General features: G+C 49.9%; 1 protein-coding gene across 2 annotated transcripts in view; it reads right to left on the bottom strand.

Annotated features, from left to right (window-relative positions):
• The window catches only part of RNF41 (ring finger protein 41), a 402719-nt gene that overhangs the window by 172228 nt on the left and 209375 nt on the right, over nt 1–21116 (bottom strand). For both annotated transcript variants that reach the window (XM_086963875.1, XM_086963877.1), the window contains 2 exons: nt 20006–20277; nt 18947–19082 (listed from right to left, as the gene is read on the bottom strand). In XM_086963875.1, the coding sequence (XP_086820001.1) occupies nt 18947–19082; nt 20006–20277 (408 nt within the window). The remainder of the gene's footprint in view (nt 1–18946; nt 19083–20005; nt 20278–21116) is intronic.

Genomic DNA, 21116 nt, shown 5'->3' with positions numbered 1-21116 from the left:
CGGAGGGCCGATGCCCGGGAGTCGCGAGGGGGACTCGGCGACATCAACACGGCTGAGCGAGAGTCCCTCCCCGGAGCTTGACCAAGAACAGCGGCTGAACCGGCGTTTGGATGCCATACTTGATGCGATCACCTCCACTAAGGAAGCATTGCACCATGACATTGCCCAAGTGGCCACAGGCCTGGGGCTGCTACGTGCGGATCACGCGAAGCTGGCGGACAGGGTCAAGGACCATGACCAACTGTTGCTGGACCTGAAGCCATCGGTGGTGACCGCGGAGCACAGGATCACGGACATTTTGGCCCGACTGGACTCACTGGAGCGGAGGGCGGAGGATGCCGAAGGCCGCAATAGACGGAACAACGTGCGGGTCGTAGGCCTGCCGGAACGGATTGAGGGGGAGGATGCGGTGGCCTATATGGAGAACTGGTTCCGCACTGTGGTAGCGCCGGAGGGGCTTACTCCTTTTTTCACCCTGGAGCGAGCTCACCGGGTGCCTGCTCGCCCGCCGGGGCTTGGCCGATGGTGGTGCGGCTCCTCCACTACAAGGACCGGGATCTCCTCATCATAATGGATGGCTCTACGCACTTTTTTCAGATACCGGATGAAGTTTGGCAATGGCTGGAGTCATATAGAGCGGGGACGGACAGATCGCATAAAAGTAGGCGAGACCAACCCAAGCAGCCCCGGGTGAGGCAGTCACAACGCATCAGATCCCGCAACAGGCGCCAGCGGGAGAAACGGGAGGCTCAAATGGCGGCGGAGAAGAGGGATGCGCTCGCAGCGACGGCGGCCATTACAGGGTCGCAACAGAACAGTGAACGGGCAGAAACGGACTCGGGAGGAGAAGGCAGCAGGACGGGAGAGGAACTTTCAGAGGCGGATAGCTCGAAGGGGCCGATAGTGACCCCACAGACATCGGATGGTATTTTCTGCGGCTGAGATAGAATTGGGACTAGATCGAGACTTCATGGTAGGGTGGTATCCTGTTGATGGAGGGCGGGTTGCCGGGAGGGGGAGCTGTGTGCTTCGGAGGGGATGAAGGCGCGGGGCGCGGGCTCCGCTTGCTGGGGTCGGCGGTGACTCACCCCCCTTGGGCCCTTAAGGCCGACTGTGGTGGAGACCACAGGGTAAGAGTGCGAGAAGTTGGTTCAAGGTTTGGATGGGGGCGGCCATTGGGTTCGTGTGCTCTGTCCTGGGGAGTGGGGTTTGGGAAGTTTTTCGGTTTTGGGAATGTTCGGGGGGGGGGGCAACTGCATTGGGGGGGATATGAACCTTCGTTATTTGAAATGGACTGTACGAAGTTGGAATGGGGACATTACCTAATTTGAAATGCCTGACGTGGAATGTCCGGGGGCTGCGGACTATGGTGAAACGTCACAAAGTACATGCATATCTAGTACGCAGGGGGGTTCAGATTGCTATGCTCCAGGAGACTCATCTCACCAAAAAAGAGTGCGCTGCCTTGCAGAAAAGATGGCGGGGCCAGGTGGTTGGCACCACTTACTCAGCGTATGCCAGGGGGGTGTTGATCTGGGTGAGGGCGGGGATACCCTTTCAAGTGCTGAATCAAGTAGTGGATCCGGATGGCCGGTTTGTGGCGGTGGAGGGGCGGTTATATGGACGGGATGTGGTTTTCTGCTGTGTCTATGCACCGAACACTGACCAAGCTCGATACTTTGATAGCCTCTCGGGGTCCTTGGCCTCTTTCCTGGCGGGTCCGATAGTGTTAGCGGGGGACTTCAATTCGATCACGGATGTAGCTCTGGATAGGTCCCATCCCCCCCTGGTGGACTCCCCGGTGCGCAGGCTGGCCGCGCACAGGAAGGACTGGCAGAAACGATGGGGGTTGCTGGATGTCTGGAGGGAGCGGCACAGGGGAGCCAGGGATTATTCCTTTTATTCTGCTCTCCATGATCTGCATGTCAGGATTGATTCGGTGCTCTGCGGTGGATCCCTAGCCCCATTGATTTCCCATGCGGAGTACCTGGCTAGGACTATCTCCGATCATAACCCCCTATTGGTACACATTCAGTGGCAGAGAGAGCGCTCAGTGATACCAACATGCGGGTTCGGCCGGAGACGCTTGAGGATTCTGTGTTCAGCGACGCGATTCGGCAAGGCATTGATAGCTATTTCGGAGTGAATGAGGGCACGGCTACGAGTAGGTCCACTGAATGGGATGCAATGAAAGTGGTGGTGAGAGGGGTGTGTTTGGGTAGGTTCTCGAATGCTCGCACAACTGTGTTGAACGACCTAATGAAAGCGGAAGAAACTTTGAGGGACTTGGAGCGCCGCAGGCCGGCTAGGCCAGATTTACAGGCCCAGTTATTGGAAGCGAAGGAAGTGGTTGCCACCGAGACGGAACGTTTAAGGTGTTATGACTACAGGCAGTATATCATCAGGGCACATGCAGAAAGGGACAAGGTGGGTTCCCTCTTGGCCAGACTAGCTAACCCGGAACTTAGGGGCTGCCCGATCCTCAGCATTAATAATGCGCAGGGAGAAATGGTGTACTCCCAAGCTGCGGTATTGGAACGTTTTAGGGGGTATTATGAGGAATTATACCAGAGTCAGCTGGGAGTGGGGGTTCAGGACATTGCGGAATACCTGGGGGAGAGGCAGCTTCCGGTCCTGGACGAGGAGGACGCGAAGGAGCTGGGTAGCCCGATCACGCTCACGGAAATACGGGTGGCCATCAAACATATGGCCCGCAACAAGACGCCCGGGGTGGACGGACTGCCGATTGAATTTTATCAACAGTATGTGGACAGCTTGGCTCCCAGGCTGCTGGTGGTATATACGGAAGCTTTCGAGGCGGGGGCATTGCCTGGGTCCATGCGGGAGGCCTTGATTGTACCGCTCCTAAAGCCTGGCCGGGATGCCGCGGATGTGAGGTCTTATCGCCCGCTATCCATGCTGACGGTAGATTATAAGATCCTGAGCCGAATCCTAGCCACCAGGCTGGCCCCACATATGACGGGCCTGGTACACAAGGACCAGGCCGGGTTTATACCCACGAGGAGCACGGCGCTGAATATCCGCCGCCTGGTGGGAATAATGGACGCCATCTTGGACAGGGAGGGAGCTCCGGCGGTCCTGTCTGTGGACATCGAGAAGGCCTTTGATAGTTTGGAATGGTCTTTCCTGGATGGAGTGTTAGAGAGGTTTGGCATGGGCGAGGGGTTCCGAAGGTGGACGAGGGTCTTATATACCTCGGCAACGGCGAGAGTGCGTTTGGGCGGCCTGGTGTCTGCGGCATACCCGGTGGGCAGGGGCACACGACAGGGATGTTCTCTCTCCCCCCTATTGTTTGCTCTGGCGATGGAACCCTTGGCGGTCCATGCGAGGTCAGGTGACAGGTACGCGGGGATAGTCAGCGGCGGGCAGTGGCATTATATATCGCTATATGCGGATGACTTGCTCCTGTACCTGGCTGACACCTCGGGGGCGTTGGTCGGAGCGATGGATCTGTTGTCTGAGTTCGGCCGGCTGTCGGGCCTTAAGGTCAATTGGGCGAAGACTTGTGTGTTCCCGCTGCGAGCGGGATCGCCAGTCCCTGGCAGCGATTTGGGTGTGGTATGGGAGCCCTCTTGCATCACCTATTTGGGTGTTCGCATCTATCACGCGACTGCGGACCTATTGGAGGGCAACATTGGTCGCTGTGTCCGGGCACTGCGGGGCAGCTTGTCTTTCTGGTCGACCCTCCCGCTGACGGTTCTGGGCAGGATTGCACTGTTGAAAATGGTGGCGCTCCCCCGCTTCCTCTATTATTTCCGAACGCTGCCTGTCTCGATTCCCCAGGGGGTATTTAGAGACCTGCGGTCAATGATAATTGGCTTCCTATGGGGGCATGGCCGCCGTAGAGTGGCCCTGAGCACGCTACTTCGCCCCAAGCTAGAGGGGGGCATGGCTGTGCCCGACCTCGAGCTGTATTATCTTGCGGCGCAGTTGCAGGTCCTTACACAGAACGTAGCTAGGGTGTTTCGGGGTCCAGAGGAGGACCGGGATCGGGGGACACAACGCCACGTGCTGTCCTACATCATCATGCAACAGAGGCTCGAGTTACGGGCCCTCACCATGGAAGAGCGGACGCTCAGGCTGTGCTGGCAGAGGAGCCTTCGGAGAGCGAGGGCATCGCGGCCTTATGCACCGGAGATCCCGATCGGAATGCTGACGGCTTTGCCGCACGGGGGAGATTGGTCCCCGTTGCTGGATTGGGAAGAGGCGGGACTGCTGGTAGAGGGCGACTTGTACATAGACGGGGCTTTGGCGCCGTTCGAAGTGCTCCGGGACCAGTTCGGGCTGCCTGATGGGGGTTTCCTACTACACGCGGCAGTGGTGGCTGCCATACAGAAGCACTGGAAAGGGGGGCTCATGGAACCCACAACGACTATGGCGTGCCAATATGTGGTGATGGCGGCTGGTACGTTCAAAGCTGTGACGTGCCTCCATAATAGGATGCTGAATGAGGGACTGGAACCACTCCAAGGGCTCAAGGCTAAATGGGAGGTGAGCGTAGGCCGACCCATACCGGATACGGCATGGGGCCACATCCTGCGGCGCACGTGGAAGGGCACGAGAAATGCGCGCTTTCAGCAGGTACATTTCTATGTGCTTCATAGGGCTTATTTAACTCCTGAGAAATTACAGCGGTACTTTCAGGTGCCGGATGCCCGATGCCCACGGTGTTCGTCTCTGGGAGCGGACATGGACCATTTGTTTTGGGGGTGCTCACACCTGGGGACCTATTGGGCGGAGGTAGGGGAACTCCTGAATGAAGTGACTGACAGGGAGGTGGAATTAGATATGGCGGCGTGCCTGCTGCTCTGGTTCCCGCATACTAAACACACCAAGGTGACAAGCAAATTCATAGACTTGGGTCTGATATTGGCGCAGAGGGAAATATCGTGGCATTGGAAGTCCAGGGGGGGACCCTCACTGCGTAGATGGAAGAATGAACTGCTGCGGTGGTCTGACTGCGAGAGTGTGCTCCGGATGAAGCAGGCTGTCAAGATGGGGAATGAGAAGGCATTGGATGTGGCGCGTGCATGGGAGTTAGTGGTACAAGCTTTGCCTGATTCTTTGGTAGAGGATGAGGATGGGGAGAACTAAGCCGATGGACACCGCGGGGCGAACACAGAAGTATTGTACCACGCACTGTAGTGGATCCATCCAATTCGACAGGACGAAGCACACACCTTAGCAGTTGCCAGGGGAGGGGGGGGCTGGTTACCGGGAGTTTGGGGTGGGCCGGAAGCCATTAGATGGTTGCTCGTTAGGGCACCTTGGATCTACTAGGACGGTGGGTACTGTGTGGAGTGTGGAATGGCTGGGGAGAGCGGCCAGGTGTGACAACCCATAGCGCCTAGGGCAGGCCCCGACAAGGGCGGTACCACTGATTATCACTGGGATGGCTGACGGGAGTGATGTTGTGGGTGGGGGGGGGGGTAAAAGCAGATACGCAAAACGACATTTCAACCATGGTCCCTATGGGACGTGCACCGTGATGTTTTCCCATTGAACGAAGTAATATGCCGCCCGGCCTCCGGGATGCGGGCTGAATGGCTGTGTACGACTGGGATTTCTTATTGGACGGGGGGATATCACGAGTGAACTGGCTGATTAATTGTATCCTGTGGTTTATAATTCTGCAATAAAAATATATTTAAAAAAAAAAAACTCGATCTTCAGATTGTTTTTTCGCCAAGAAGGGAAAAGATGGAGTTTTGTGAGAACAGAAAGATGTCCACGTATGTTATATCTAATTAAGATAATACTGGAACAGATAAAGGTAGGTGGGTGGGCGTGTGTGAAACTGCAGCTCTACATGCCGAGAACAGATGCATACTGGTAAGTAGCATTTTCCATTCGAGGCATATGAGCTGCAGATCACACAGTATGCATAGATTGCATAGCAGTACTGTCCCTTTAGCGGCAACCACCAGTATCTGTTGCAGTAGTCTGAAATAGTGTTTGGAGGACAGCCTGGCCGACAGCAGCTTTTTGTTTTGCTTACACGTCTACACAATAGTGTTTTGTGAATGTGTGCGGTGAAGACCATGTAGCTGCTTTGCAAATATCTACGGGAATGTTCCCTAAAAAAGCCATGGAAGCCCCCATTTTGTGAGTGGAATGAGCTTTAGGGGGAACAGAGAGTGTATGCTTTGTGATAGCAAATCTGTATGCATTAGACAATCCACCTTGCAATTCCAGACTTTGATATGGGATTGCCTTTATGTGGTGGTGAGAAGGAACCAAAAAGTTGTTTTGTTTTACAAAAGGTTTTGTTCTATAAATTTAATAGAGAAGCTCTTTTTTTACATCTAGTGTATGAAGAGCCCTTTCTGCAAATGTTTGTGGATGCGAAAAGAATATTGGCAACTCTACCAATTGGTTGAGATGGAAGGGAGTAATAACTTTTGGAAGGAATTTAGAATTTGTTCGAAGAACCATTTTATTATGATGGAGTTGTAGAAATGGTTCTTGAATAGTTAGTGCCTGTAGCTCACTGACTTTTGAGAGATGTGATAGCGACAAGGAAAGCGACTTTCCACGTAAGAAACTGTAACGCACATTTATGCAGAGGTTCAAACGGAGGACCCATTAGCCTAGTGAGGACGATGTTTAGATTCCACACTGGAGAGGGTAGTACTCTTGGAGTAATTATTCTTTTGAGGCCTTCCATGAATGCTTTAATGGCAGGTACCCTGAATAATGATAGATGTTGTCTATTTTGCAGATAGGCTGCTATGGCAGCGAGATGTAATCTGATTGATGTGTATGCTAGGTTACATCTATGAAGATGTAGTAGGTAACATATGAGATTTTGAATAGACAAATCTAGATGATTGATTTTGTTGTTGGTACAGTATATTACAAATCTTTTCCACTTGGCTGCATGGCAGGCTCTAGTGGTGGGATGCCCGTCTTCTTTGATGACATTCATACAATCACATAGAAGATTGAGATAACCAAATTCTAGGACTTCAGGAGCCAGATCGCTAGGTTGAGCTGTGCTGGATCTGGGTGTCTGTCCTCTCCATGGTTCTGTGTTAACAGTTGTGGGGAGAGATGTAGTTCGTGGTGCAGGAGTACGGTTAGTTCAAGCAAGGTTGTGTACCAAGGTGTCTGGCCCATGTTGGAGCAACTAGGATCAGTGTTAGTGATTGTTGCTGCAGCTTGCGTACAACTAGTGGAATAAGTGGAAGAGGCGGAAAAGCGTAGGCAAACCTGCCTAACCAATTCATCCATATCGCATTGCCTTTGGACAATTGGTGTGGATATCTGGCAGTGAAGTTTGGGCATTTTGTGTTTAAATGTGTGGCGAAGAGATCTAGGTCTGAATGTCCCCACATTTGGAAAAACAGGTGGAGGACTTGTGGGTGGAGTTCCCACTCGTGAATCTGTTGAGTCTGCCAACTTATTAGATCTGCCATAGGATCCTGTAAACTTGGAAGATGTTGTGCTAAAAGGAATATGTTTGGAGGAGAGTGCGTCCCCCTTGTTTTTGCAAACAATACATTGCTGTTATGTTGTCCGTCCGGACTAAAACAGCTTTGTTTGATACGCGTTTCTGGAATGCTTTTAATGCCAGAAATATCGCTAGTAGCTCCAAATGATTGATGTGGAGTAGCTTTTGCTGTGGTGTCCACCTGCCCTGTATGGTCTGAAGTAGTAGATGAGCTCCCCAGCCGGTGAGCGATGTGTCTGCTGTTAACACCATTTGGAACCGGCTGTAGGAACAGTCGCCCTTTGGAAAGGTTTTGGGTGTTCCACCACTACAGAGAGCGATGTGTGCGGCCGTCTAACACCACCAGATCTGTTACCTGACCTTGAACTTGGTTCCACTGGCGAGCTAAGCATTCCTGTAAGGGGCGCATCTGGAGTCTTGCATGAGGTACTATGAATATGCAAGAGGCCATCATCCCTTTGAGATGCATGAACACTGGAGCTGGTAGCGAGTGCTGCATTTGGAACTTTGTTATAAGGGCCTGCATACTTGCTATCCTGGCTAGATTGGGGTATGCAAGGTCTTTTGAGGTGTATTGTGGCACCTAGATATTGTTGGATGCGGGATGGTTGGAGGTGAGACTTAAGAGTGATTTATTGTAAACCTTAAGTCGTGCAGTGGTTGGATTGTGATGTGTGTGTGACTTACACACTGAGTATGTGACTTGACTTTTATGAGCCAGTCGTCCAAGTATGGGAAGACATGAATCTGTTGTCTTCTTAAGTGGGCTGCTACCACTGCTCGACATTTTGTGAATACTCCGGGTGCTGTGGTAACTCTGAATGGGAGAACTTTGAATTGATAGTGCTGACCGTCTACTACAAACCGAAGATATTTAGTGTGAGCAGGGGGAATGTGGAATGTGGAAGTAGGCGTCCTGCAGATCTAAAGTGGCAAGAAAATTGCCTTGTTTCAGTAGGGGAAGGACCTGTTGAAGAGTGACAATGTGAAAATGGTCTGATTGTATGTATAGGTTTAATGGTCTGAGGTCTAAGATGGGCCTCAGGATTCCATCCTTCTTTGGGATCAGAAAGTATAGGGAGTAAATACCTGTGTTTTGATGGTGAAGGGGAACTGGTTCTATTGCATGTTTGTGCAGTAGGGAAAGCACCTCTTGTTTTAGAAGCATTAAATGTTCTGTTGACATTGGATGCTGTTTGGGTGATATGTTGGGGGGGGAGGGGCAGTGAGCTCTAGGCAATAACCAGACTGGATAATTTATCTCACCCACCTGTCTGTGGTGATATTGTTCCAGACCAGGAGGAATGAATATGCTACTTACCAGTATGCATCTGTTCTTGGCATGTAGGGCTGCTAACATTCATATCTTAGCATTAGATCGCCGCCTAGTGTTGGGTCCGGATGATCGCACATTGTTGTCCTGGAAGAGTCTTCGAAGTATCCTGAGATAGGTGGCTCCTCCCCTGGACTACAGTGCGCATGGGCATCGGCTCCATCCCCAGATTGTTTTTCGCCATTGTGGCAGAGGATGGAGTGAAAAGTGTAAAGGATGTCCATGCTAATGAACGAATACAATAGTATATCTGCAGCTGCGACAGGCACCAGGGAGGAGGGTGGGCGATATGAATGTTAGCAGCCCTACATGCCAAGAACAGATGCATACTGGTAAGTAGCATATTCAGTTCGAGGCATGTGGGCTGCTAAATTCATATCTTAGCATAGAATACATAGCAGTCCCTCCATCAGCGGCGGTTGCCCGTGCCAGCTGCAGAAACCTGAAAAAGTGTCTTGAGAACAGCCTGTCCAACAGCCGCTTGCTGTTTGGAATGTACATCAACACAGTAGTGTTTTGTAAAGGTATGTGGTGTAATCCACGTGGCTGCTCTGCAAATGTCCTCTAAAGGAATGTTCCCTAGGAAAGCCATGGATGCCCCCAATTTGCGTGTGGAGTGCGCCCTTGGGGGTATTGTTAAAGTGCGCTTGGCTTTTTGATAACAGATTTGAATGCACTTAACAATCCATCTGGCTATTCCTGCTTTGGAAATCGGGTTGCCTTTGTGTTGTGGTGAGAAGGCAACAAAAAGTTGTTTTGTTTTCCTAAAGTGTTGTGTCCTGTCTATGTAGTACATCAACGCCCTCCGTACGTCTAACGTATGGAGCATTCTTTCCGCCACTGTTTGTGGGTTCTGGAAGAATGCCGGCAAGTCGATAGTTTGGTTGAGATGAAAATGTGACACCACCTTTGGAAGGAATTTGGGGTTAGTACGTAGCACTACCCTATTTGGATGAATCTGAATGAATGGCTCTTGGATTGTGAGCGCTTGTAGCTCACTAACACGCCTTAGTGACGTAATAGCAATTAGGAAAGCTACTTTCCACGTTAGGAATTGTAGTTCACACGAGTGCAGTGGCTCAAATGGTGGTCCCATCAGTCTGGTGAGGACCACATTGAGGTTCCACACCGGAGCTGGCGGTGTTCTTGGGGGAATGACTCGTTTCAGACCTTCAAGGAACGCTTTAATGGCAGGCACCCTGAAGACCGAGAGATGCTGCCTGTTTTGAAGGTAAGCTGCGATGGCGGATAGATGTATCCGAATAGAAGTGAACGCTAGTTTGCACTTATAAAGGTGTAACAGATAGCAAATGATGTTAGGAATAGATGCATCTAGCGGGTTTATGTCATTGTCTGCACAGTAAATGACAAAACGCTTCCATTTTGCGGCATAGCATGCTCTGGTTGTCGGCTTCCTCGCCTCCTTGATGATGTTCATGCATTCAGGAGGTAGGTTGAGGTATCCAAACTCTAAGACTTCAGGAGCCAGATCGCTAGGTTGAGCTGTTGCGGATCTGGATGCTGAATTTCTCCATGGTTCTGCGTCAAAAGTCTGGGCGTGAGGCGCAGTCTTTGATGCGGTACCACTGAGAGTTCGAGGAACGTGGTGTACCAGGCCTGGCGCGCCCACGTTGGAGCAACTAGGATGAGTGTCATCGAGTGTTGCCTTAGTTTTCTCGCCACCAGTGGTATCAGAGGTGTCGGGGGAAAAGCGTACGCAAATTTGCCTGACCAGTTCATCCATATCGCATTGCCCTGCGATTGCGGGTGTGGGAACCTGGCGGCGAAGCTTTGGCATTTTGCGTTCTCCCTTGTGGCGAACAGGTCTATCTCTGGACGACCCCACCTTTGGAAGTACGGCTGGAGTACTGATGGATGTATCTCCCACTCGTGCATTTGATGGCTGTATCTGCTGAGCAGATCCGCCATCTGATTGTCCTTCCCTGGGAGGTGTTCTGCCATGAGGAAGATGTTCCTCTGAATGGCCCACTTCCACATGCTCTGAGCCAGGTGAGACAGCTGCAGTGAGTGGGTGCCCCCCTGCTTTTGGATGTAGTACATCGCGGTCATGTTGTCCGTCCGGACTAACACCACTTTGTTGCACAGATGTACAATGAAGGACTTGAGCGCCATGAAGATCGCCATCAGTTCTAGATAGTTGATGTGCATCTTCTGTTGCTGCGTCGTCCATAGTCCCTGCACCGTGTAAGTGAGCAGATGAGCTCCCCATCCCTGGAGAGATGCGTCCGTTGTCAGGATAACCTGTGGCACTGGCTCCTGGAACAGTCAGCCCTTGCAAAGGTTGTGTGGAGTCCACCAATGCAGAGAGTCGTATGCCCGACTGGTAACCAACACTAGGTCTGTTAATTGTCCCTGAGCCTGTGTCCACTGATTTGCTAAGCACTCCTGGAGCGGGCGCATATGCAACCGTGCGTGAGGGACTATGAAGATGCAGGAGGCCATCATGCCTATCAACTGCATGAACACTCTCGCTGGAAGTGAGTGTCTTGGTCTGAACTTTTGGATTAGAGACTGCATGCTGTCTATCCTGACTTGGTTTGGTTGCGCCTTGGCCGTCAGGGTATTGATTGTCGCACCCAGAAACTGCCGGACATGTGCCGGCTGAAGGTGTGACTTTGGGTAATTCAACGAGAAACCCAGGTCGTGAAGGAGGTGAATGGTAGTCGACATGTCCGCGGCGCACTGTTGTTCCGACCTGGCTTGAACGAGCCAGTCGTCGAGGTAGGGGTAGACATGGATGTTTTGCCTCCTGAGGTGCGCTGCTACTGTCGCCAGGCACTTGGTAAACACCCTTGGGGCTGTGGTGACTCCGAAGGGTAGGACTTTGAACTGATAATGCGTGCCTTGGATAGTGAACCTGAGGTACTTTCTGTGGGACGGGTGTAGTGGAATGTGGAAATAAGCATCCTTGAGGTCTAAGGTTGCTAAGAAGTCTCCTTTGTTTAACATGGGAAGAATCTGTTGCAGTGTAAGCATATGGAAATGCTCTGACAGTATATACAGATTGAGGGGACGGAGATCCAGAATTGGTCTGAGAGATCCGTCCTTCTTTGGAATGAGGAAGTACAGGGAATATACCCCCGTGCCTTCCTCCCCCACTGGCACGAGCTCGATTGCTCCTTTTTGCAGCATCACCACCACTTCCTGCTGCAATAAGTGCAAGTGCTCTGCGGACATAGGTCTTTGCCTTGGTGGAATGTTGGGTGGAGTGGATTTTAACTCTAGACAATAACCGTACTGGATAAGTTGTCGCACCCACCTGTCTGTGGTGATGTTGATCCAGACGGGCAGGAACTGCTGTAGTCTCCCCCCGACAGGTGTTAAGTGGTCGGGGGGCAGTGACAGAGAGTCACTGATTGCTTGGGGCAGAGGAGCGTGAATTGTTGTTCCCTCTGCCGCGTCCTTTGTTGCTGTTTCCCCTGTAGCCCCTCTTGTTCTGTTTGGGGTACGAGGATTGTGCTCCACCTCTAGGGAATTGTGACTGCTGACCCATCTGTCCTCTGGTGACTCCACGGGCACCTGAGCGACGAAAACTATTGCCACGAAACTGCTGTGATTGTAGGGCCCCCATAGATTTAGCAGTTTCGGTGTCTTTTTTAATTTTTTCTAGGGTGGTGTCAACATCTGGACCAAACAGTCTATCAGGATTGACTGGTTGATTAAGTATGGTTGTTTGAATGTCAGGTTTAAACCCCGATATGCGGAGCCACGCCTGTCGTCTCTGCATGACACTAGTGTTAATGGCCCTAGCGGCTGTGTCCGCGGCATCAAGTGCACACTTTATGGCCGCGTTGGAGATCAGTTGTCCTTCCTGTATAATCATTTTGGTGCCCTCTTGAAACTGTGGAGGCAGGTGTTGCACAATTTGCTCTAGTGTGTCGTAATGTGACCTATCATAACGTGCCAGTAGTGCCTGTGTATTTGCAATATGCCAGAAATTGGCAGCTTGCGCAGCCACTCTTTTGCCTCCTGCCTCTAGCACTTTGGACTCCTTATCCGGGGGAGGAGCTTCACCCGTTGTTTGGCAGTTGGCCCTTTTACGGGCATTTGCGACCACCAGGGAGTCAAGCGGCAACTGTCCCCGAATGTATGCAGGGTCTGCAGGCGCTGGTCTGTACTTTTTTTCAATACGTGGATTGACCACCCTCGCCCTGGTAGGCTCTTTAAAGATGTCCGCAGCATGCTTGAGGACCCCTTTGAGCATAGGCAGTGTCTTTACAGTTCTTTCCGAAACTGAAAAAGTGTCGAATAGAAAGTCTTCTTCAACTGGGTCAGCATGCATGTCCACATCATGATTAGCAGCTGCCCTCTCAATGAGTGCATGGAAACCTGCAGAATCCTCTGTTGGGGATGCACGTGTACTGAAAGCCTGTGGGTCCTGTCCCACATTTTGGGTGCCTCGGTCCCCAATGTCATCATATGAATCCGGCTGTGCACCTGGTTCATTGACTGGGAAAGTGTATTGGTCATCTTCATCATAGCCCTCACTTTCAGAGTGGTCTGGAGACGGAGTTGGGCTCCTTCTTGGAGGGGGCTGGATAGGTTCCATGAGGCCTGAGGAGTCCTGTGGAAACTTTTTCTTCTTCAGGGGGATGACATAGGATTCCACCGGCTGTGAAGTGATCTTCCTTTTGTAAAGGGTCAATTTGCCCGTTTCTGCGTCTATAAAGCACTCCGAATCCTCTTCTGAGTCGAGTACTCGACCTGAAAGTGCCCCTGCCGTAGAAGATTCCGACTTCTTTGGCGTCGATTTTGATGAAAAGGCCTTCGGCGCCTCTTTTGGCGGCAGAAGGAAGAGGAGTTTACTTGCAGGCTTGACCGGAACGTCTGTCGCCTTCTGCGGCGATGGCGCCGGCGCCGACGAAGCAGAGGCCTTCTCCCTAATTCTTTGTAGTGAAGAAGCAATGAGAGACGCGTCGGTGACAGTGGCCTTTGGCACCGACGAGGAGGCCTTGCCTTCGGATTCGACGTTCTGTTGGTCCTTCTGAGGGTTGGACGATGATGCCACGTCCGCCGACCCCGAGTCCCTGGACCGATGCGCAGATGTGCCAGCCTTCGATCCGTGTGACTTTGACGGCTCTGCCTCTACCACGCGTCCGACAAACGAAGTCCCAGTCGGAGCTGGAGCCGTGTCGCTGGCTTTGGCGGGCTTTGCCGGCGTCGCAGCGCTTGTCTTGTGCGTGCCACCCTTCTTAGAGGATCTCTCCTCCGGCGCCGATTTCGACACTGTGGAATCGCCAGATTTCTTCGACTTCTGTGGACCGGAGGTCGACGGAGTCGATGAGGCAGCAGGCTTAGTCGTTTTTGGTGGTACGATCGCCATCTTAGGGACGCCCGAGTCCTTAAGTTTCGGTTTCGGGTCGGCCATTTTAGGTGTAGTCGATACCGTAGCTTTCAGTTTCGGTTTCGATACCCTCTGCGCAGCAAGTATGTCCGTGGCCGGGCCCGAAGGCGGGGCCGTGGCTTGCGCTACGGGGTCTTGGGTAAGGCCGACAGGCGATCCCGTGACCCGCTCTTTATGTCCGTAAACTTCGGGGCATAGCTCGTCCTCTGAGCTATCTTCCGCGGCCCCATAAACCTCTTCGACGTCCCCTACCTCGTCGACGTATTCAAGGCCTTGACCCACGACTCCGTCGTCGTCTTCCGGATCTGCCTCGACCTCCGTCTCAGGCGGGGAGATTTGAAGATGATGGCTGTGGTCCTCCTCTTCTTGGTCGTCGAAGATGTTATCCGGATCCGGGGCCGTTTGTTGGGCCTCAAGGCGCACCGCGCGCCGAATCTTGAGTGTCTTCTTGGACCTGAAACTCGCACAGGCCCTGCAGTTTCCTTCGTTATGGTCTGGCGAAAGGCATTTGTTACAGACCGGGTGCACGTCTATATGTGGGTATTTGGACCCACAGAGCGGACAGAGTTTAAACGGACTCCGCTCCATGTTGGAAACTCGCTGTCGAGTCGCGATGAGAAGGCCTCGATGTCCGAAGAGTGCAAATACTCCGCTGATTCCGGCTCCGAGAGACGGAAGAACTCGAGACCGCACGCAAACAATACCGACGTAAAGAACACAAGGCCTTTTGGCCGTTTAAAGTTATGTTTTCTCGGTTCCGACAGAGAGACGTCGAGACCGCATCCGAACCCAATGGCGGAAAAAAACAATCTGGGGATGGAGCCGATGCCCATGCGCACTGTAGTCCAGGGGAGGAGCCACCTATCTCAGGATACTTCGAAGACTCTTCCAGGACAACAATGTGCGATCATCCGGACCCAACACTAGGCGGCGATCTAATGCTAAGATATGAATTTAGCAGCCCACATGCCTCGAACTTGGGTTTATCGTCCCCTCGACTGGAGTAGGATAGTCCGAGGGGGAGCGACTGGAAGTCATTGTTTTGAGGTGGTGGCAGTAAGAGTATTGGTAGCCTTGCCTCTACCTTTGTAGGCTCCTCTGAAATAAACTCTGGTAGAGGAGGTCTGTGTGGGACTTTTATATGAAGTGGAGGAGTTATTGGTGTTAAAGCCTCTAGAGGCACCCCTATAAGAGGAGCGACAAAAGGAACTTCTGGGAGCTTGCGATTGCAAGGCTCCCATTGATTTGGTGGTATCCGTGTGTTTTGGTTTAGTATGGTTGTTTGAAACTCTGGTTTAAACCCGCATATCCTTAGCCAGGCATGTCGGCGTAACAGAACACTGCGTAATTAGCTCGGGATGCTGTATCTGCGGCATCAAGAGCACATCGAATAGAGGAATTAGTTACTAGTTTACCTTCATGTATGAGAACATGGGCTTTTGTCTAATATTTATCTGGAAGGTGTTGTAGTAGGATCTCTAGTTCATCATAGGGCACCCTATCATACCTAGATAGTAAAGATTGTGTGTTAGCAATCCTCCATATGTTGGCTGCTTGTGACACTGTTCTTTTGGCAGATGCGTCCAAGAGTTTTGACTCTTTGTCAGGTGGTAGAGCATCGCCTGAGGTTTGAGAGTTGGCCCTTTTCCTGGCAGTGGAAACAACCAAGGAATCTAAGGGAAGCTGTCCCTTAATGTATGCAGGGTCAGTTGGGGCAACCCTGTACTTTTACTCTATCCTAGGGTTAATGACTCTAGCCCTAAAGGGGTCTTTAAAGACTTCAAGAGCGTGTTTAATGACCCCTTTTAACATTGGTAAAATAGAGGTGGACCGTTGAGATGTTGCAAAAGTTTCCATGAGGAAGTCTTCTTCTATGGGGTCTGTATGTAAATTTACCATGTAGTATTCTGCAGCTCTGTGTATTAGTTGAGTGAAACCTATAGTCTCCTCTGGAAGGGATGGTCTAGATGGGTAGACATCCTCTTGTGGTACATTAGGAACATCTGGTGTGCCATGGGTCATTTGGGATGTAAGGATGACTAGGTTCCCCTAGAGGTTCATCATCCCCTTGGTCATCAGGGGTACCGTCATAATCTGTAGGTGGAGGAGATTGTGAGGGTACTGGAGATGGGACAGGAGAGATGTATGGTAGAGGAGGAAAAGGAATCCTTAAAGGGGAAGTAGCAATGTCTTTTTTCTTTGAAGGAATTGGAGGTGGTGTAGGTTTGTCCATTTTCCTTTTGTTGGATGGACTAATCCTGAGATAACCTGTTTCTGGGTCTATTGCCAGAGTTTTTTGTGTGGGATCGGGTCGAAACGGCTCCTCCTCTGAAAGATGATGTTTTGGTGTTGATTTTCTGGAGTCCAAATGCCTGTGTGGCATTGTTTTGGTGTTGTTTTATGCTCCTTTGGTTTGGAATCGGGAGCTTTGTTGGGTTCCAAAGGTTTGGCTGGAGTCTTTGGAACCGGTTGTTTGGTCGGCTCCGATGATTTTTTCGGATCTGAGGTGTGCGTGCCAGATGGTTTTTGGAACCACTTGTTTTTTTGGTTCCGACGATTTTTTGGGATCAGAAGGTTCATTAGTGGTTTTTGGAGCCGCTGGCTTTGTTGGTTCAGAGGATTTCTTTGGATCCAAAGGTTTTGGTGCAGAAGGCGCCGGTGTTGAACCAGGCTTCGGCACGGTCAAAGACAATGGTTTTGGTTTCTCTTTTGCTGGTGCCGAAGATGAGGTTTTGGCACCGACGGTAGGCTGGCTCGATCCAGAGTGGCCTGAAGGCTTATATGTAGACTTCTTTGCTGGGCCCGAAGGCGGGGCGTGGGAAGTTTTATCCCGGTGTGCACCTAGGCCCGAAGGTGAAAGTGTTACCGAAGCCTTTGAATGAATGGATAGGGGTCGACGTCAGTACTTACGACCCGTTACCCCGGAGTGATGTCTTCAAAGTCGGATTCTTCGCTAAAGGTGCCTTCTTCCATCCGCTCCTGCACATCGATGCCTTCTTGGAAGATGTCGTCTGGTATCGATGCTCGAGCCATGCTTCTTTGAGCTTGACGATCTCGGATGGTTTTCTTGGAGCGGAAAGAGGCCCAAGCCGGACAGTCTTTGGTCTCGTTTTCAGGTGAAAGGCAGAGGTTACACACCTCATGAAGATCGGCGTGTGGAAACTTGGATCCACATTGAGGACACTTTTTGAAGGGAGTCCTTTCCATGAGCCAAAAGGCCTGTGGCGCAGATAGGCCTGAAGGCCTGCTTCGACGACTGGAACCAAAGTAAAAGCTTGTAGAGATGTGTGTAGAAAGGGAAACGCAATGTTAAACAAAACCGAAGAGAGGGTAAAGATTGCGCATCGAAAGTTAAATCGGTAACAATACTGAACTGGAATGCATCGAACACATCCGAGCCCGATGTTGGAAAAAAACAATCTGAAGATGAAGTCGATGCCCATGCGCACTATAGTCCAAAGGAGGAGTCACCTATCTCGAAACTTCCAAAGACTTATTCCAAGACAATATCAAACTGCCAACACCAGATGGCGATCTATGCATAGTGTGTGATCTGCAGCTCATTTGCCTCGAACAGCAAGGTTTCGCCCTATAGCATTCTGGCGAAGATTATGGACCACTCCAGAGCTATCTCACTACCCTACCGCCCTGAAAGATGTCGGGGAAGCAGACACCTCGTGTAAAATGATATGGTTGCAAACAGTGAAAATCACATTGGTTAACATCGGTTTGCGACATTTATGGGGCAATCCAGTGGGTCATCAGTTCCCCTCTAAAAAAGAAATGAAAGAGCTCTACTGGTCTATGGTGGTAAAGAATAGTACCCGAGCCATTGAGTGTGCTACATTGACAGGCAAATTCATAGGGTTCAAGTCCTTTCCTCAGTATGAAGCTTTCTGGGATGTTATATCCAAGCCTAGAGACAGACTACTCTACTTTCAATTCCGGGTAGGTACACTCCCAGTGAAAACCATGCACAAATGGCTTAATTTAAATGACCGCAAATGCCAATTGTGTGTGGATTTTGAGGAGACTTATTCACACATTCTATTAATCTACCCGGCCTATAAGGGCACCCAGGACAAATGGTTAAAACTTTTATGCAGAAACATGGGTACCAGGTGTACCACCATTGCAATAAGAATACTGTTGACCAACATAAATGACGTGTGTATAATATCAACTGCTAAATTCCTACGTTGGATGTGGTCAATTCAAGAAAAAATTACAAAGATTCTTGTGCCCATTGAACTTAGTGGTTAGCATAAAGAGTAAGTTGACATACATAATGGCTAGGACAATGTTGTATTGGCAGAGCAATAACAAACGATTAATGTCAATTTCTGTCTGTTACAATTGTGCTCCCAGTTCTTGAACTTTACATCCATTCTAGTGCTCTTTTCACTAGTTTATATTTGATAGATTTCATGGCAACCATTTATGGCCATTGGTTGTATCATATTTTATATTTCCTAATTAATAAGTTCACTTTTATGATATTTTGCATGCGATAAGATATTTTTCATTTTTTAAGACAATATGAATGTTTTACATATGTGGTACAGTGGTTTTATGACGTTTTTTCTGAATATCCTAATCTTTATATCACCTTGAAGCCTTCGAACTCCAACTCTTTTTTTAAAATAAATATGCCAAGCACTATAGCTACAGGGTGCACACACCCAGATTCGAAATGCAGTGTGTATCGCTGTTAATGTCTTTTGTGATCCTGGTGATCGAAATAAAGATTATGAAACATAATAGGAGGCATTACCTGTTCAGAGAGCTGGTGCTTATTCTCAGCCGAGGACTTTTCCAGGTCAGCAATTCTGGTTTGCTGCTGCTGCACCACTGACCTCAAGTGCTTAATGCAGTTGTGGTTTGGAAGCTCATCTTTTGGCATCTCCAAGCTGTGGAGGATAAAGAGGAGGAAACAGTCATAATGAATTAGCCACATTCTTATCACAGCGAGGAAAAAAGCTATTTGGTAGCAGTGAACTTAATACAAAGGTGCAGAACACGATGTTATCTTCACATAAAAGGAAAGCCTTTCATTTCTTGTGTAGTCCCCTGTAGGCATCACTAGCCTGCTAAGTAGGCACAGTTAGTTTAATAGGGAATTTGAAAAGATTTAGTTCGTACTATTGATCTGCTGAAGACACACTAACTTATCTGCAGCATCTTACTGAGTATTTTTAAAGCGCTATTGTAATGGCTGGTATAAATAAAGGTTAGATGTTCAGTCTTAGCTTATTTTTCTGTGGACTTAGAGGTGCGACAAGAAAAGTAATGGGAAATTTTCACAAAGTACACTTCCTATAATGAGTTACAAAGCAGTTTCCGCTGACCCACAAATCAATTTTTCTGAAGAGTTTTCTAATTTACTAGCAGAACTCCACTGTACAAAGTCTGTTCAGCATTTATATAAACATGGAGACTGGCACACCTACATACTTTAATACTTAGAGGTCAGCATAAACTCCGGGCTCTACACATAGTCCTTTAGACTCCACACTTCCAGTGCACTTACTCAAATCCCTAATGCAAGGCCTACAGAAAACTGGTCTCTCATGACAATTAGAACGTATTTATGCAGCATTACATATTGCAATTCCGAGGCTTCTCAGAGCTATATATAACAGATATGATTACTCCATTTCACAGCACAAAATTTAACAACTAAGGAAAAGAGTCAAAGTTAACCTTGGGAACATTTAAACTTGTGCCCTGCAGACAAAGCATATGTCCGCAGCAGTATTTTCTCGCTGTGCCATCTTGCTGGATTTTCTTCTACCAAACCAAACCTCATGCCCCCCAACCGCTGCACACTTACCCACATCCATGCTCACAGGTCACAGGGCGTTTGGGATTGTGCTCGCAGTCGTTAAGGTGAGACATCAGGTTGTCGAGTCGAACCACCACAGAACAGCCAAAAACAGCGTTGTCACAAGTAATCTGCAGCTTAGAGAGCATGTTCCGCATGATCCGCGGAACAGGGCGCAGGTGAGCCACAGTCACCACACTGCGGTCCACCGGGCAGGTTTGCTGTTGCGAGAACCACTGGGTAATGCAAGCATTACAGAAGGCGTGCTCACAGTGAGGAGCCTAGGGGGAGAAAGAGGGACAACGGTTAGAAAAGTTCAAAGTATCAGAGCTTCATTCCCATTAAGTCTCGCATTGTGTTGCATAGTCTGATCTAGTGGTAACAGTCATCATAATTGTGAATCTGCGGCTCCAAGCACCTAGGTTGCTATCATCATCTGTGGAGTTCAATGCTATCCCACCACTGCAGGAAATGGGAGAAGGAAGACTAGTCTATTTACACAAAAATAAAAGGCTGATAGCCTCCCTTTTAAAAGAGAAGTGGTGTTGAATGGATGTTACTGGCTCACAACACCTAGTGGTCAGGCTGAAATTTTTTGGCCACAAATGTCCCTACGGGTCTTGTGGCCTTTGTCAGGACCGGAATAGTGGACGGCCAGAATTCTGAGTGCTCCACACAAGGTGTAGGTGAGTTTCTCACTTACCACTCTTCGTCAAGGAGCACGTTCTGCTCAGGACTGATTGGGGTTATAGAAATCCCAGCTGTTTTGGAACCTTTCCAGTTTTACACCTTGTGCCCTCTTCACCCCCAGGTATTACCACTCACGTTTGTGATCTCACATCCCATGCGGTTATATGAACAATGTAGTGAAGTAAATGCTCCTTCATGCTATGTTTGCACTTTGTGAACCTCTGCATTAGGAAGCAACAAAAATGAGGGCACGTGTAGTCTCTAGGAGACCTACTGGACTTATGTTTTTGTTTGCGAACACACCCATGATAAGTGGGGTGCTCTGGTATCATTAGGGGAAGATCCACTCACTGACACTACACACTACCACTTCCCTGTACAGTGGATAAAGTGTGCCACCTAAACTTCTCCGGTTGTGGAGGAAAATAAA

The sequence above is a fragment of the Lissotriton vulgaris genome, chromosome 1_1 (genome assembly GCF_964263255.1).
Source record: "Lissotriton vulgaris chromosome 1_1, aLisVul1.2, whole genome shotgun sequence".
Taxonomy (NCBI): domain Eukaryota; kingdom Metazoa; phylum Chordata; class Amphibia; order Caudata; family Salamandridae; genus Lissotriton; species Lissotriton vulgaris.
Note: the sequence above shows the minus strand (reverse complement) of the source record. Positions and strands in the feature narration are given on the sequence as shown.